The sequence below is a fragment of the Stenella coeruleoalba genome, assembly GCF_951394435.1.
Source record: "Stenella coeruleoalba genome assembly, chromosome: 11".
NCBI classification, from domain to species: Eukaryota; Metazoa; Chordata; class Mammalia; order Artiodactyla; family Delphinidae; genus Stenella; species Stenella coeruleoalba.
In genome coordinates, this window is record NC_137157.1 from 52,037,961 (window position 1) to 52,054,066 (window position 16,106).

Genomic DNA, 16,106 nt, shown 5'->3' on the forward strand with positions numbered 1-16,106 from the left:
TATGTAATTCGATTCTGGGTTGCAGGTAGCTGGAGCAAATCAAACAAAATATAAATATATGGTTTGCATTACCAGGTCTCTGGGTGAGTGAGCAGGAAGAGAGAATGACTTTTCTAGGATTTGAAATTAAAATGAAAGTTCTCACCTAGAGTTATTGGAGGCAAGTTTCTGTTGCTGTGTCCTTCTCATCTCTCTAACCTAATTTATAATAAGTTATTCATGGTCTGTAAAAACTAAGCAGTACTTTTACTACCCTGCAGTCTCAAGGCTGCATGATCAGCATTTCTCAACCTCTAAGCTTCAATTTGTTCAAGATGCAGGCTTCACCCATTCATTCATCCTACACAGATTGAGTTCCGACTGCCTACAGGGCGTTGTCCTGGGCACTGGGAACAGAAACATATCCATTAGGTAGGCTTGGGTGTGCTCAAAACAATTTATAAGATATTCTTCTGTCTGATTTTATGTAGTTGGAGAAAGAAAAGCTACGTTTCTACTCATAAAAATTAGAGAGCTATGCCATGCAGTGTTATAATCGAATGATAAATAAACCTGTGATTCATCTTAATAGGGCTCTAGGATTGTTCTATTTAAAAATAAATCGGTAAATTACATGTCATTCAAGTTTCTAATAGAAAACCCGACTAAAACCGAGGCTTCCACACAGTTTGTAAGAAATGGCTTGGTCTGCAACAGCTGGAGTAGGCGAGGGTAGCGGGCCGGGGTGAGAGGAGGGCCCAGGATGCTTGCCAGCAAGGAACCTGGGGGACCGGCGTCGCGGCCCGCCCACTGTTGTCTGGGGTTGAGACCAGGATTGGGGGGGAGCGGGGGCGGGGCCGGGAGGGGGGTGGTGATGTTCCAAGGAGACGGACCCAGGATTTGGTCTCCGAATCCCGGGGCCCGGCCCCCAGTGCCCGGGGTTAGCGACGGCTTTGTGGCGCGCGTGGGTTCTACCGCGGGCGGCGCGGAGGCGGGGCTGCGCGGAGGCGTCCACCACTCTCAGCCCTCGGCCCTGCAGCGGGCGCCCCGCATGGCCAGCCCCGCGCGGGCCGCTTTCCCCGCGCGTAAGAACAGCCGCCTGGACGCGTTCCTGCGGAGGCGTCTGCCGGCCCGAGATCTACAACGCCATCCGCGCCTACGAGCCGTGCATCGTGGTGTCCGACACGGGGAAACACACCTTAAAGTACGTGCTGCTCAGTGACCGGCTCATCTACCTGACCGAGAACCCGCTCCAGTCCATCCGGCGAGTCGTGGCGCTCCGGAACATCGCGGCCATTGACCTGGTGAGGCGCGCGGGCGGGCTCGCGAGAACCCCCCTTCTTGGGGGGGTTCTGTATGCACTCCGAATAAAGATGCTTTTACCGTTCTCATCTTGTGTACCGGTCATCCCCTGTCCCCTCAAATACAGATTTGGAGAACATAGCCCCCTATCAGAAGTACGCTTTGAGGTCATTCCTAAGTTCATTAAGCATCTAGCCTTGCCAAGCACTGTCTAGACACTGAGGATACAAAAATGAAATAGGGCGCCATCCCAGAAGCTGCTGTGGGAGAGACAGAAAGCCAACACCAGGACAAATAAATGCCATGTGATAAATGCTATTATGCCTTGTTTATTTTTTTATTTTTAGGGCTTAGAGCGTGTTAGGTGCTCAATATGAGTTAAGTGAATAAATGAATTAATGCATGCATGCATGCATTAATGAGATGCGCATGGGACGCCTGGCACTCTCAGGCGGATCATTCATCCAAACTGGGCTCAGGCCATGCTGGGAAAACTTCCTGGAAGGAGTGTCATAGCGGAGCCTTGAAGGAGATACAATCTGTCCCAGTTTTTAGTGTGCTGCTACTGTATCCCTTTCGTCCAGGAATAGATTTACCTTATAAACCAGCAACAGCTTGAAGCAGTCTCTCTCCAATTACTGTTTTTCCCCCTTGGCTTCCTTTGTCTGAGCTGCTCTTCAGGTGTGTTCTTCCTTTTTCCATTGGGGACAGGTGTCTAGCCTCGTTTTTCTTTCCTTTGCCCTAGTCTCTGTGTCCCTCAAGGGAGAGGTTGGCGAGACTCTTGATAGAGCTGTTTTTTAATTTTTATTTATTTATTTATTTATTTTTGCGGTACGCGGACCTCTGACTGCTGTGGCCTCTCCCGTTGCGGAGCACAGGCTCCGGACGCGCAGGCTCAGCGGCCATGGCTCACGGGCCCAGCGGCTCCGCGGCATGTGGGATCTTCCCGGACCGGGGCACAAACCCGTGTCCCCTGCATCGGCAGGCGGACTCTCAACCACTGCGCCACCAGGGAAGCCCTGATAGAGCTGTTTTGCCAAGAAAATCATAGCTTGTTTGGAACATGTCTGTAAGAAAATAATAAAATTAAATGAAAAAAGTAGGGCTTCCCTGGTGGCACAGTGGTTAAGAATCCGCCTGCTAATGCAGGGGACATGGGTTTGAGCCCTGGTCCGGAAAGATCCCACATGCCGCGGAGCAGCTAAGCCCGTGCACCACAACTACGGAGCCTGCGCTCTAGAACCTGCGAGCCACAACTACTGAAACTCGCGTGCCTAGAGCCCGTGCTCCGCAACAAGCCACTGCAATGAGAAGCCCATGCACTGCACCGCGGCTAGAGAAAGCCTGCACGCAGCAATGAAGACCCAATGTAGAGAAAAATAAAAGAATGAATAAAATAAATAAATTAAAAATAAATAAATAAATGAAAAAAGTAAATGCTTTCTTTTTCTACTTAAAATACCACCGTGGGCTGATATCACTATGCTAATTTCTTTGCTGTATTTGAGCCAAAGCTGGAAGTAAAACTGCCTTTTCCTCACTGCTACTGTTTGCGTTCTCTTGAACTAAAATTTTTAAAAAATTAAACTTCTGACCAAATGTTTTAGAAAACATTAAACACTCAACTTCTTCTAGTGTCTGCAGTGTAAACATGTATTCTTTTAACAGAAAATAGTGATTTTAGGATATTGTTACTCTCCCCAAAAAGAGACAGTATACATATTTCAGTAGTTGTTATATGTATTTCTTTTTAAGCTGTCAGAATCTGAAAAGTACAGTAAAGCTCCCTAGGCCTCCCAAGCCAAGAATATTACAAAAAGGCATACCAATTTATTTATTTATATGAAATACTACATATTTCAGTAGTTGTTATATATATTGCTTTCTAAGCTGTCAGAATCTGCAAAGTACAGTAACGCTCCCTAGGCCTCCCAAGCCAAGAATATTACAAAAAGGCATACCAATTTATTTAGTTTACAAGGTAAACTCTGTACTCGATTTACAGAGTTTACCTTTCAGGCATATAGAAGAATGTGTAATGTCTATAAAGGTGCCGAACAAATCTAAGATTTCAGCATTGTTGATAGATTTAATGTCCATCTTACACAATATAGTTTAACTTTGTTTAAAGTTGTGGTAGGCAGAATAATGGCTCCCAAAAGATATCTCCAGAACCTGTTTTACGTTACATGGCAAAGGGGAATTACAGTTGCAGATAGAATTAAAGTTGCTAGCTAATCAGCTGACCTTAAAATAGGGAGATTATCTTGGATTATCTGCATAGGGCGAATGTAATCACAAAATCCTTAAGAGTGGAAAAGGGAGACAGAAGAAGAGTCAGCAGCAGAGTGATGCAGCATAAGAAAGACTACTGGTTTTGAAGTTGGAAGGGGGCCACGAACCAAGGAATGTGGGTAGCCTCTAAAAGCTGGAAAAGGCACAGAAACAGGTTTTTCCCTAGAGCCTCCAGAAAGAATGCAGTCTTGCTGATACCTTGGTTTTAGACCAGTGAGACCCATATCAGATTTCTGACCCCAGAACTGTAAGAAAATAAGTTTGCGTTGTTTAATACCACAAGTTTATGGTAATGTGTTACAACAGCAATAGGAATTCAATAAAGAAGTGTTTTCTCTTATGTTGTTTTAAAATGGGTAATTGTTAAAATGTATTGTTTCAGTGAGAAATAAGTATAATCACGCCAAGCACAAATGCCTTAATCTCTTTTTCTGGGTTTTTATTATAGTTATTGTTACATTTCAGTGGCTTGTACTAAGCTCCATAGGCTGTGTGAAAAATGGGTGTCCCCAAATTGCTTTATCTAGTGTCAATTAATAACGAATTAATAACACTATGTCTGTCCTTGGTACCACATAGAGAATTTTGCTGATTTCTATGTTATGTCATATATAGTTGTCCTGCTATCTATTACATTGGATTATATTATCTCAGTGCCAGGCAGCTTTGTTTTTTAGAACTGGTTCCTCCTTTCTTGAAAGATAAACTGTTTAATCTCCTTTTCTACTAGGGTGCTGTCCTCTTTCTAAGGCTACCTCTTTAGACATACTTTTCCGTTCTCAAAGGTCTTCTCATTTTACTGTGCAAGTTTGTCTCTTGTTATTTAACTTTCAGTTGGCTCAGGTTCCCACTTGGCCTTTGTTTTTACTGTCCTGTCAATAAAGCCCCTAAGCAAACCAGTCCTTTATGCCTCTGGGCCTCTACCCTTCTTGTTCCACATTTGGCCAGATTTCTCCACATAGTTCATGTCTCATATTCCAGTTACACTTAGGATAAAATTTGCAAATATACAGATAAAATTCTGTTCTCTTCCCTAAGGAAAAAAATTGAAAGAACAGCAACAAAATGTTAGACCCAGAGTATAGATGTGAGATTTCTGTTCTAGCAAAGACAAGTTCCACATGCACTTGGAGGTCTCAGTAGGTGATTTGTTTTTGTTTTTTCAAAACAAATTAATGTCAGTTTTATTTAAATAATTTTTTTTTTTTTTTTTTTTGCGGTACGCGGGCCTCTCACTGTTGTGGCCTCTCCCGTTGAGGAGCACAGGGTCCGGACGCACAGGCTCGGCGGCCATGGCTCACGGGCCCAGCCGCTCCGCGGCATGTGGGATCTTCCTGGACCGGGGCACGAACCCATGTCCTCTGCATCGGCAGGCGGACTCTCAACCACTGTGCCACCAGGGAAGCCCTAAATAATTTTATGTAAGTTTTTTAATCATTTATATTTAAAAATTAATTATTTTAAAAGTTGATATATAATTGACTTATAACACTATGTTAGTTTCCAGCGTACAACATAGTGGTTTGATATTTCAATACATTACAAAATGATCACCACTCAGTAGGTGTTTGTTATGGTTCATATCCTAAAAGAAAGGGTTTCCAAGGTTGTTCGGGCAGAGCTTTTGTGAAAGGCAGATGTTTTCTTTCAAAGTTGCTTTTGAAAGCTCTAGAGTTCTGCCCTTGTCATGTGCATCACAGTACTATTCTTTAAGCCCTTCTAAGATTAGACACATTTTTCAAGTGTGAGAACCAACTCTCCTGAACAGTGATTTCCTATGGATTCACTCTCCTTCAATGCCATCCCATCACCTACAAAGAAAAAAAACCTGTCAACGTCAGCAGCCCTTGTTTCTACTTCTTGCCTTTCTTTGTCCTTGTCCTTTCACCACTTTCCTCAGTGAATATCTCCTCTCCAGCCATCCTGGGGTCCATGTGGCTTCTTGAACAGGCAGCAAATGCACCTTTATAGCCGGGCCTGTTTGCTTGCAGTGTTTGCTTCCTCCTCCTTCAAGGATGTTCAGAACGTCGTATCTATAATCTTCCTCCTTCTCTTTCTCCTTTTAAAAATGTAAAAGATATTCTCGGCTCGGACAGAAACAGGTCACAGGCTGTGCCGAAGGGGCCACTGTAGTTTGCTAACGGATTCCTGCTTTCCCCTTCCCGTATTCAAATCCTACACAGTTTCCAGGCTAAGCCCAAGTTGTTCCTTCTCCAAATCACTTTTTCTTGACTGAGACCATGTCTTTTGGTCTGTTTTGCTCATTGCTCTATCTGGTTCCTAGAACATTGCCTGATACAGGTGAGATGGCCAATAAATATTTGTTAAATATTCAACATAATCTGTCTCTTTGTTTCTCAGTTTATTATCTGCAATATACATCGGGGCATTTAGTAATATATTTTTGTTCAGCTTTTGCTTTCTACCTGTGTGGACTTGGTCAAGTATATTCAACCTCTACTTTGTGCCTCCATTTCTTCATCTGTGAAATGGAGATAACAGCACCTTCCTTATAGAGCTGTTGGGAGGATTAACTTCATTAATAGATGAAACACACTTAAAATAGTACTTGGCACGTGGGAAGAGCTACATACATGTTTCATTTTTATCAATAACCTTTATTCACATATATTAAGTCAACTAAGGTTCCTGAATCTGTAAGATTGATATTATCTCTTTAGGAGATTTAGTAAATTTGGGGAAAAAATAACTGGTTTTTGAGCATTGATTATGTATTAGGTGTTTTATTTATTTATTTAGGCTGCGCCAGGTCTTATTTGCGGCATGAGGACTCTTAGTTGCAGCATACATGCGGGATCTAGTTGCCCCACCAGGGATTGAACCCAGGCCCCCTGCATTGGCAGTGTGGAGTCTTACCCACTGGACCACCAGGGAAGTCCCTATATATTAGGTGTTTTAAAATCTCATTTATTCTTTTTGAAAATTTGTGCACTGGGTTTGTCAAGTTTAATATGTTCAAAAACAGAATTCCTGATCTCCAGCCCCAAACGTGTTCCTCTCTTAGCTTTTCCTATTTTAGGAAGTAACATCATCTTCCATTATCTTTAATTCTATCTTTCACTCTCCTCATCCTACACATCAGTATGTCATCTTGACTTGTGTAGAAGAGGAAAACATTTTCCTCAGCCCTCTTAGGGACCCTGGCTAGGTCTGAAAATTTTATATGACATGGGAGCCTTTATAAGGAAATGAAATCTCAAAGAAGAAACAGTTAAACCTATGTGTGTTTAGTACTAGGTTTAATGAAGAATGGAGAGTCATAGAAAAATGTGATAGTTCAAAAAAAGTTCAAAAAAGCTAAGGGTAATAGACTGGGGAAATTTTAGAAAGGCCTGCTTGTTTGGATTTGTCTTAACATCCCTGTCTTGGAGATAAGGATGTTCCTTTCCTCTGGGTATAGGGAGGGCACCTCTCTCATGAGGGCCTTAAGACCTGATTCAGGGGAGGAGGGCTAGGGAAGGTCAGAAGGACTTTCCTGCATCTGTGTTTTCTTCAATTCCTTCCGCCCAAAGTATTCAGTATGCCAAGGCACCATATTTTGGGGTAGTGTGTTCTGAACCCCATCACTTGTCTTCCAAAATATATCTAACTATGACCTTTCCCATTTTTCTTATTCCTTTTTCTAGCACCACTTGTCCAGTCCCTTATCTAGACTACTGAAATTGCCTCCAAATTGATTCCTCTCCACATAGCAGTTGGGATGATCCTTTTAAATAATAATTATAAATTAAATTATATCACTCTTCTGTTTCAAAGTCTGCATGAACTTGCAAACTCCTTATTGCCTATAGGAGCCTCCATGGTTTGACCCCTCCATCTCTGACTTACCTCCTACCACTCTTCCCAGAGCTCTTTCTGCTCTTCTTCCTGCCTCAGGGCCTTTGCACCTGCCATCCTATCTGGAACACGTTTCCTCAGATCTTCAGAGGGTTGATCCCTTCTTGTCAGTCATGTTTCTGAATTCAGCATCACCTCCACAGGGATGCCTTCTGTGTTCACCCAATCTAAAGTACCATTCCCCCAACACACTTAGCACATCTCTTTGTTTCAAAACACTTACCACTATTTGCAGTATAAGATTAATGTGTTTAGTGATTTATAATTGTCTATGTCCCATAGTAAATGTAGGCTCCATGAGAGCAGGACCTTGTTTGTCTTTTCATCCCTGTATCACTGTGCGTTATATTCCTGGACACATAGCAGATAGTCAATAACTACTTGTAAAACTGGAAGAATGAATAAGTGAATCAATGGATGCTCAGATCCATCATACAGTTTACCTCTTAGAAAGGGACATATTTCCTTATTTCCAAATATTGAGGGACTTGGGAGACTGACAACTCATCACACTGGCCAGAGTTAACATAGCCAGTTAGTGGCAGAGTCAAGAGTAAATTCCCACGGGTCTCCTGCTGCTCAGATTCAGCTCTCTTAATGCTTCTTTTGTGTTGGTATGGGATGATCCCTGTGTTGTTTATCTGTGTCATGCATTTTGAGAGATAGTGAGAGTTATATGAGACCATGTTATGCATACTTCTTTTTATCATGAGCTTTTTTTCCCTCTATTTTGACTCACTTGTTGCATTTCAAAGATCTCACTGTGGGAGGAAGAAAGAAGTGGTAAACTCTTTATCAGTCATTGTGGCTGTTTCTTTTTTTTTAAAATTTTTTAAAAAATTAATTAATTTTATTTATTTTTGGCTGCATTGGGTCTTTGTTGCTTCGAGCGGGCTTTCTCTAGTTGCGGTGAGCCGGGGCTACTCCTCATTGTGATGCACAGGCTTCTCATTGCGGTGGCTTCTCTTGTTGCAGAGCCCGGGCTCTAGGCGTGCGGGCTTCAGTGGTTGTGGCATGTGGGCTCAGTAGTTGCAGCATGCAGTCTCAGTAGTTGTGGCTCATGGGCTCTAGAGCACAGGCTCAGTAGCTGTGGTGCACGGGCTTAGCTACACTGTGGCATGTGGGATCTTTCTGGACCAGGGCTTGAACCCATGTTCCCTGCATTGGCAGGTGGATTGTTAACCACTGCGCCACCAGGGAAGCCCAGGTCAGTGCTTGTTTGATTTTATTTATTTATTTATTTATTTATTTTTTGGTTGTGTCGGGTCTTCATTGTGGCATGCAGGCTTTTCGTTGCAGCGCATGGGCTTTTCTCTAGTTGTGGCGTGCAGGTTTTTCTCTCTCTAGTTGTGGCGCGGGCTCCAGAGCACATGGGCTCTGTAGTTTGCAGTACGTGGACTCTCTAGTTGAGGCTCACCAGCTCAGTAGTTGTGGCGTGCGGGTTTAGTTGCTCCATGGCATGTGGGATCTTAGTTCCCTGACCAGGGATCAAACCCGTGTCCCCGGCATTGGAAGGCAGATTCTTTACCACTGGACCACCAGGGAAGTCCCAGTGCTTGTTTGATTTTAATAACCTTATTAACAGCCAGAGATTTTAATGAAAACCCTCGTGAAGAAGTGCAGGGGGGTAACTGGAAAGATTGTGAACACTTGGCTTTAGGAAAATTCCTGGTAGTCATCTCTGTGAAACTTGGGCCTCCCACTACAGAGGGAACCACAAGTCCTGCCCTGATAATTGTGGTTTTATTATGGCTATTAACAGCATTCACTCTCCATTCAAAAATATTGGCTGGGGGGCTTCCCTGGTGGTGCAGTGGTAAAAAGAACTTTGGCTCTTTGCCTAGTTTATAATTTTGAATTTGCAAGTTTTTGTGAGGATTTATAGAGTCATCAATTCAGAACAGTAACTCTATCTTCTTCATAAACTCAATCAAATCATGTAACTAATGACCAACTAACTTTTTTTTTTTAAGTCAAAGAAGAGAATAATGGCCCTGCCTTTTGGAGAGGCAAAAAGCCTAAAAGTTTGAATGAATCCCTTTTCAGGTGAGATTGTTGTTTTATGTTTTTAACTTGCTGTCCAAAACTTATTTTACATTTCAATTGGCTTTTTAAAAAAATTATTTATTTTATTTATTTATTTTTGGCTGCTTTGGTTCTTTGTTGCCGTGCGTGTCTTTCTCTAGTTGTGGCGAGCAGGGACTACTCTTCATTGCAGTGCACGGGCTTCTCATTGCGGTGGCTTCTCTTGTTGCGGAGCACAGGCTCTAGGTGTGTGGGCTTCAGTAGTTGTGGCACGTGGGCTCAGTAGTTGTGGCACGTGGGCCTAGTTGCTCCACAGCATGTGGGATTTTCCCGGACCAGGGCTCAAACTCGTGTCCCCTGAATTGGCAGGGGGATTCTTAACCACTGCGCCACCAGGGAAACCCTCAACTGGCTTTTTAAAATTCTTTTTCTCTACTAATGTCTTTGAACTGAATTCTGTTTATCTCATGTACGTAATAATGAAGAAGGTATTTTGTGAGATTTTCTTCTAAATTCAAATCCAGTTAGTTATAAACTATAATTTTTCTCATTTCAATTGAATATACAGATGTCTCAGTATAAATAAATGATTAAAATCAAATTCAAATCATTTATTGAACTCTGGTTCTGTGTAGTGGTATGCTGGGCCCTGTAATAGATACAAAGATGAGTAAGACATAGTTCCTATCCTTGAGAGGCTGATTCTCACCAGGACATATGACATTTGCGTAAATAAAGATACTGCAAAGTATGCATGCTAAGTGTTATGACTGAGTTTGAGCAAATTGTCAAAGAGATTTAATGAGGGGAAAGGTCTTATTTGGTTGTGGGGAGAAGTCAAGGTGCCAGATGAGAGTCGGTGAAGGAATGGTGCACATGGTGATAGAGATATTGCAGTTGGAGGGAACAGTAGAAGCTACGGTAGAGGCAGGAAAAAATGGAACATGTATAAATTGAAAAAGGAGTTTCCTAAGCTGCATAACTCAAAGTCTGATTCTATTATACACTTTAAGTATCTAGACATTAGGAGGAAGGGAGCATAGGATTCTAAGAGCTCTGAGTCAGGGGATTATAGGCATGGGGAAAATTAAGGTGCATTGGGGCCCTGAAAGTCAGGTCATGACATGGGGGAAACAGCCCCCAGGAAAACATTGCAAAATGTGGAAAGAAAAAGTGAACGCCTACTTGGAGAGTATTCACCCCCAAGACCTGTGGTGTACCATGCTGTGCAATGGGTTACTGGGGAGGGGCCTTTTCCCACTGTACTTATTCTCATACCTTCTCTCACTGAACAGTGACATACAAAGGTCTTTTAAACTAAATTTTATTAACTTTTTTTGTCACCAAAAAAAAAAAAAATTGTTTTAGGAAGCCTGGCTTGTATCATTAGGCTTAGAGGGTCATGATTTGTTCTCAATCCATGTAATAACAAGCTATGTTTTAAGGAGTTGATACACTTCCATTGTTACCCTGAGCGCCATAAATTACCAGCTTCTGGGAGGAGGGCCTCTGCCTTCTTGTCTCGAGGCACTAAGTGAAGTTCCCAACGTGGCCCTCGTAACTGGAAGTACTGAGGGAGAGGCACTGCCAGTGGGTAGCCATCCACATGCTCTGAGATTCAACATTCATTTCACATTTGGCATATAATGCCCCAATTTTTCTAGACCACTCTGATAGCCTCATTGTTTTCTTCCAGTTTAGAAAAATAAAAGAGATTTCTAAGTAATGTATGCAGTAGCTGTTTTAGGTTATTGTGGAGATCAGAACTCTTTTAAAAGTGGCAGAAGTCCAACTTAGGTTAAAAGGGGAATTTATTGGAATTACAGGGCAATATTGGAATTAGAGGGCAACTCATGTTATTCAACATTCATTCAGCAGATATGTATAGATACAGACATAAATATAGATACAAATGTAGATCTATCTATTTTACCTGTTAAATCTGACATATTCTATTTGCTGGGCTCTTCAATTTTAGATGTACAGTGGTGAGCAAAATTAGCAAAAGTTAGAAACCACAACTTAGGAAAGTAGGAATGCTAAGAATGAAGTTGGACTTAGGCATAGCTGGCACTTGGGACATGAATGCCATAGAACTTTGTCTCTGTTTCCTCTGATGTGTGTGGATCAGCTTCATTTTCTCTCACTGAATGCCACGTCTTCTGTGGGACAGCAAAGTCACCAACTGTCTTAAATTCACTTTTTGCTTCTCCCTCCACCACACAAAGGCTAACTCACACACTTTCTCGTACCAAATTAAAAAATCCTGGGAAGGTCTCTGATGCCTAACTTGAATAAACGATTGACTGCTAAAAAAATATCCACCATAGCCAAGAGGTTTAAAAACATGGCAGCTTCTGTGTGCTCCATGTGTGTAGAGGAGGACTGATTTCCAAATAAAGTGGGGGTGGTGGAGTTAGGTCTGCTATCCCATAGTTTTCTAGTATTGTCGTCTTCATAATTAAACATCTGAGTCAAAAGTGTAAACAAAAGGCAGGCTACCATAAACACTAATTAGAGGGCTAAAGAATGTTATCATGTACAGAGCTTTGTGACACCTCTGAGGTGTAAAGTTTTAGGCCTAATTATGAGAAGCTGCAGGTCATAAGAAGGATGCAGTTATCTTGGAACATCACACTTACATAAATATGATTATTTTTCAAGGTAATAGTGAACAACAGGCCTTTTAACACCTGAGGGACAGAAAACAGACTGGTGATGATCTCTGATAATGAGATTCAGTACTTTGGTTTCTCTGTCTTTAGTATAGCTCTTCATTAGTGCATAGTTCCATGTAGTCATGCATTTTACAGGAGAAAACCCAAGCAGATATCTAACCAAAATGTTCTCTAAGGAAAAGTTTATTGTGACTTACTTAAGAATCCCCTAAAGCTGGGAGGAAAAAGACTGCCTATTGCTTGCACGTATAAAAAAAACATACAGATCAATAGAACATTTTTACAGTGCTGGCATAGAGTAAGATTTATGTAAATTTAATTGCATTCACCTTGAATAATCCAAAGGAAAAGAGTGAAAATGCTTAGCCCTCAGTCCAGATCTGCTAAGCTCATACCCACCAGGGTGGATTTCAATCTGAGTTTACATCTATTTATAGCCTCTACTGATATTTAGCTAATGAAAACTTAAAATTAAGCAGATTTTCTAACCATAGTGCATGGCAAGTAGTGGGATGAACTTTTGGAGAAACCGATCTGTTTAATTAACAGAATCAGAGCTGACCACCTTGGCATCCTTATGAAATGAGAATGTATTGCATTTAATTGTATATCATTAGCAAAATAGAAGGGAAAAAAAAAACAACAAAGAAGGTGAACCTTATATTTTTCTCTAAGAAGAAGCACTTCGCAGAAAGTAGAAAAAGGGAGCTGTTTTGTTCTTCTCTGCATAGTAGATAAAAACATAAAGGCTCTGTAGCCACACTGGCTGACTTCAAATCTGGACTCTACCTTGGACTATTTAACCTTCCCAGGCTTCACTCCTCATGGGTAGGATGGGGCTCACAATGGTACATATCCCACAGGGATGATATGTAAAGGGCTAAGTCATATACAGTTGACCCTTGAACAACACAGGTTTGGACTTTGAGGGTCCACTTCTATGCAGACTTTCTTCAATAGATACATACGACAGTCCTACACAATCCTTGGAAACGGAACCTTGGATACAGAGGGGTGAACTGTAAAGTGTTATATGCTGATTTTCAACTGTGCAGAGGATCAGTACCCCTAACCCCACATTGTTCAAGGGTCAACTGTACATGTAAAGTGCTTAAACTGTGTGTGGCACTTAGTGAGTCCCTATTAAACTTAGCTCTTTCGTTTTTGCAAAGTCAGTCACTGAGCAATAATCTATTTAGCATCCTCAGAATCCTTGATCAAGCCTTGAAACAGAATAACTTTCCTCTTTTCTCTTCTCCCTAATAAATACTACGGTATGTAAAAAATAAAAATGCTATTGTGCAATAATTTGGCACGAGGCACCATCTGTATTAATTTCCTAAGGATTTCTTATGCAGTAGGTTGCTGTACTTCTATTAGAGGACCAAGTCCTGTGTTTATGTAAATATACTTTGTGTGTAAGTATATGAATTCAGAATGTTTAGAAACTCAAGAGAAGGATTCAAGGCCTCCAGTAGCTGTTCTTATAATAAGCCCTTATTTCTTGATATTTCTCAAAATTGACACTGCAATTATTATTATATGCAATTATTATTAGATCATAGTTTATAATTATTAACAAATATTCATTGATCAGTTACAGATTTATAAAAATACAAAAAATATTGAGGGTTGGGGTAGAATCAGTATTCCTTTTTCTCCCCCTTACTCTCTTCCATCCTGTTTGAAAACTTTCCTGGGACATATACTCAGGAGCAGAATTGCTTTGTACATTCTACTAATATACATTATACGAATCAGCTTATTGGTTTTAGAGATTAAAAATACCTCATCCCATATTGTCAACTACCTATTAGCTTATTCTATGTGGTGTCTTCTACTGAGTAGAATTTTAATTTTGATGTAATAAAATTAATTAAGTTTTTAATTCTGGTCGAGGTGGAGTAAGCACACTCTGCCCTACCTCTCCCTCTGAATGGAAGTAAAAATCCTGAACAGAATGCACACAGCAGTTGATTGCCTGATTAAAAAAAATAATAATAACATTCTACATAGAATTTAAATAAGACCCAGAGTCAACAACAGCTATAAACTAAAATCTGTTTTAGCTGAGTCACATGTATTTGATGTATATTGCCATTCAGTTCTAAATATCTCTTAATTTCCTTTATCACTTACAGCAGTTTGATTATGATATGTCTGGTGTGGAATTCTTTGAGTTTATCTTACTTGGGATTCACTCAGTTTCTTGAATCTATAAGTTTGTGTCGTTTGCCTAACTTGGAGAGTTTTCAACCATTATTCCTTCAAATATTTTTTCTGTACCACTCTTTTTCCTCTCCTTCTGGGACTCTGAAGACATGAATATTAGGTCTTTTTCATACTGTCACACAGTCCCTTGAGAATGTGTTCATTTTCTTCTTCAATCTCTATTCTCTCTGGATTGTTCAAACTGGATAATTTCTATTCCTCTATCTTCAAAATTCAATGACTCTTTTCTCTGTCATCTCTACTCTGCTCACTGAGTCCATTCAGAGAATTTTAAAATTTTTAGTTATTGTAGTGTATTTTTTCCTCCTAAAATTTCCATTTGGTTCCTTTTTATATTTGCTATTTCTCTGCTGAGACTTTCTATCTTTCCATTTGTTTCAAAGGGGTTCACTCTCATCTATTGGAGCATGGTTATGATGGTTACCTTAAAGCTTTTGTCTGATAATTCCAACATCTTTTTCATCTCAAGATTGATATCTGTTAATTTTCTTTTTCCTCATAAGGTATTGAGATTTTCCTGGCTTTTCAAATGTCAAGTAATTTTGGATTGTGTCTGGGACATTTTGAATATTATGTGACTCTGGGTCACATGAAGAGTTTGGTACTGGTCTCTGCCAGCCTCTTGATTACACTTAAATATCTGAGAATTATTTTCTAGCTTTGAATTATTTTACATAGAATTGCTTATATTTCACCAGTTCTGCTTTAGTAGAGTCTTCATGGGGAATTTTTTATTCAGGAGAGCTCAAATTCTACATCTTGAGATCTAGGTCTATATGATTTTTTTTTATGGAAGAATCATTGTTCCTTATTGTTCTGCTTGTTTCTTATATTTTAGCACATTAATCTGACAATTTCGGTCTGATAGGTGTTTTACTTTCCATGAACACTAAACTCCCCGTTTTCATATTTACTTAACTTCTTTCTCATCCTTTTTAAGAGTTTTAAAAATCAATGATTTTTTTCTATTCCATTTTAAAACTCTTAAAAAGGATGAGAAAGAAGTTAAGTAAATTCTATTTACCATTTTTCTTCATTCTTGATAGAGTCAATATGCTAGTATATATGTACTTTGCATTCTTAGCTGTACTTTGCATCTAACAGATTTTTCTGAAGCTGTTTAATGTTGCCTGCTGCTTTTTGGACTCTGGCTTTTAACCTGACAGTTTCAGCCTCAAGGAGTTTATCTGTGTTTGATGCAGAGGGAGAAAGGAGAAAAACGATTTGTGCATACTTTTGATTCTGGAGTTCTCTTTCCCAGTTCTCCCATTGCTTTCTCCTTTGCGGTGGCTCTCTCTAGAGATACGTAATCAGCTCATTAGAAAAACACTTGACTTTTAGCAACTTAGTTGTGTAAATGTGGAGTTGACACATGTTGAAACTCAAGGTTCTAGAACTCTTGCTTAGTAATGAACTACTCTTTAATCAGACTACTAAAAGTGGGTATTATTGAATTTCATGTGAAAAATACAGTTCAACTTTATGAGTTGGTTTGCTTCACTGGTGAAACTATAATGTCCATGACATTTTAACTTATGCTGTCAAAAAGGTAATCCTTTTTAGAAACTCTTTTAGCTCTTTAAAATAATTTTTCATACAACTGAGTAAATAACAGTCACTTCAAGTGTGCCTTTCTGTAACTACCTGAAATCATTTTGCTGACCTTTCACATGAAACATATGTTGTGCCTAAAATGAACATTGTAACATAATTTCATAACATTACCTAACATAATCT

At 40.3% G+C, this 16,106-nt stretch overlaps 1 protein-coding gene across 1 annotated transcript in view; it reads left to right on the plus strand.

The window, feature by feature from the left end:
• Positions 1 to 865: 865 nt before the first annotated feature.
• The window catches only part of LOC307194387 (uncharacterized protein C12orf56), a 65,317-nt gene continuing 50,076 nt past the window's right edge, over positions 866 to 16,106 (plus strand). Inside the window, 3 exon segments of the mRNA XM_079937487.1 lie at positions 866 to 1,108; positions 1,110 to 1,494; positions 9,408 to 9,480. Of these exon segments, the coding sequence (XP_079793613.1) occupies positions 1,031 to 1,108; positions 1,110 to 1,494; positions 9,408 to 9,480 (536 nt within the window). The 5' untranslated portion in view covers positions 866 to 1,030.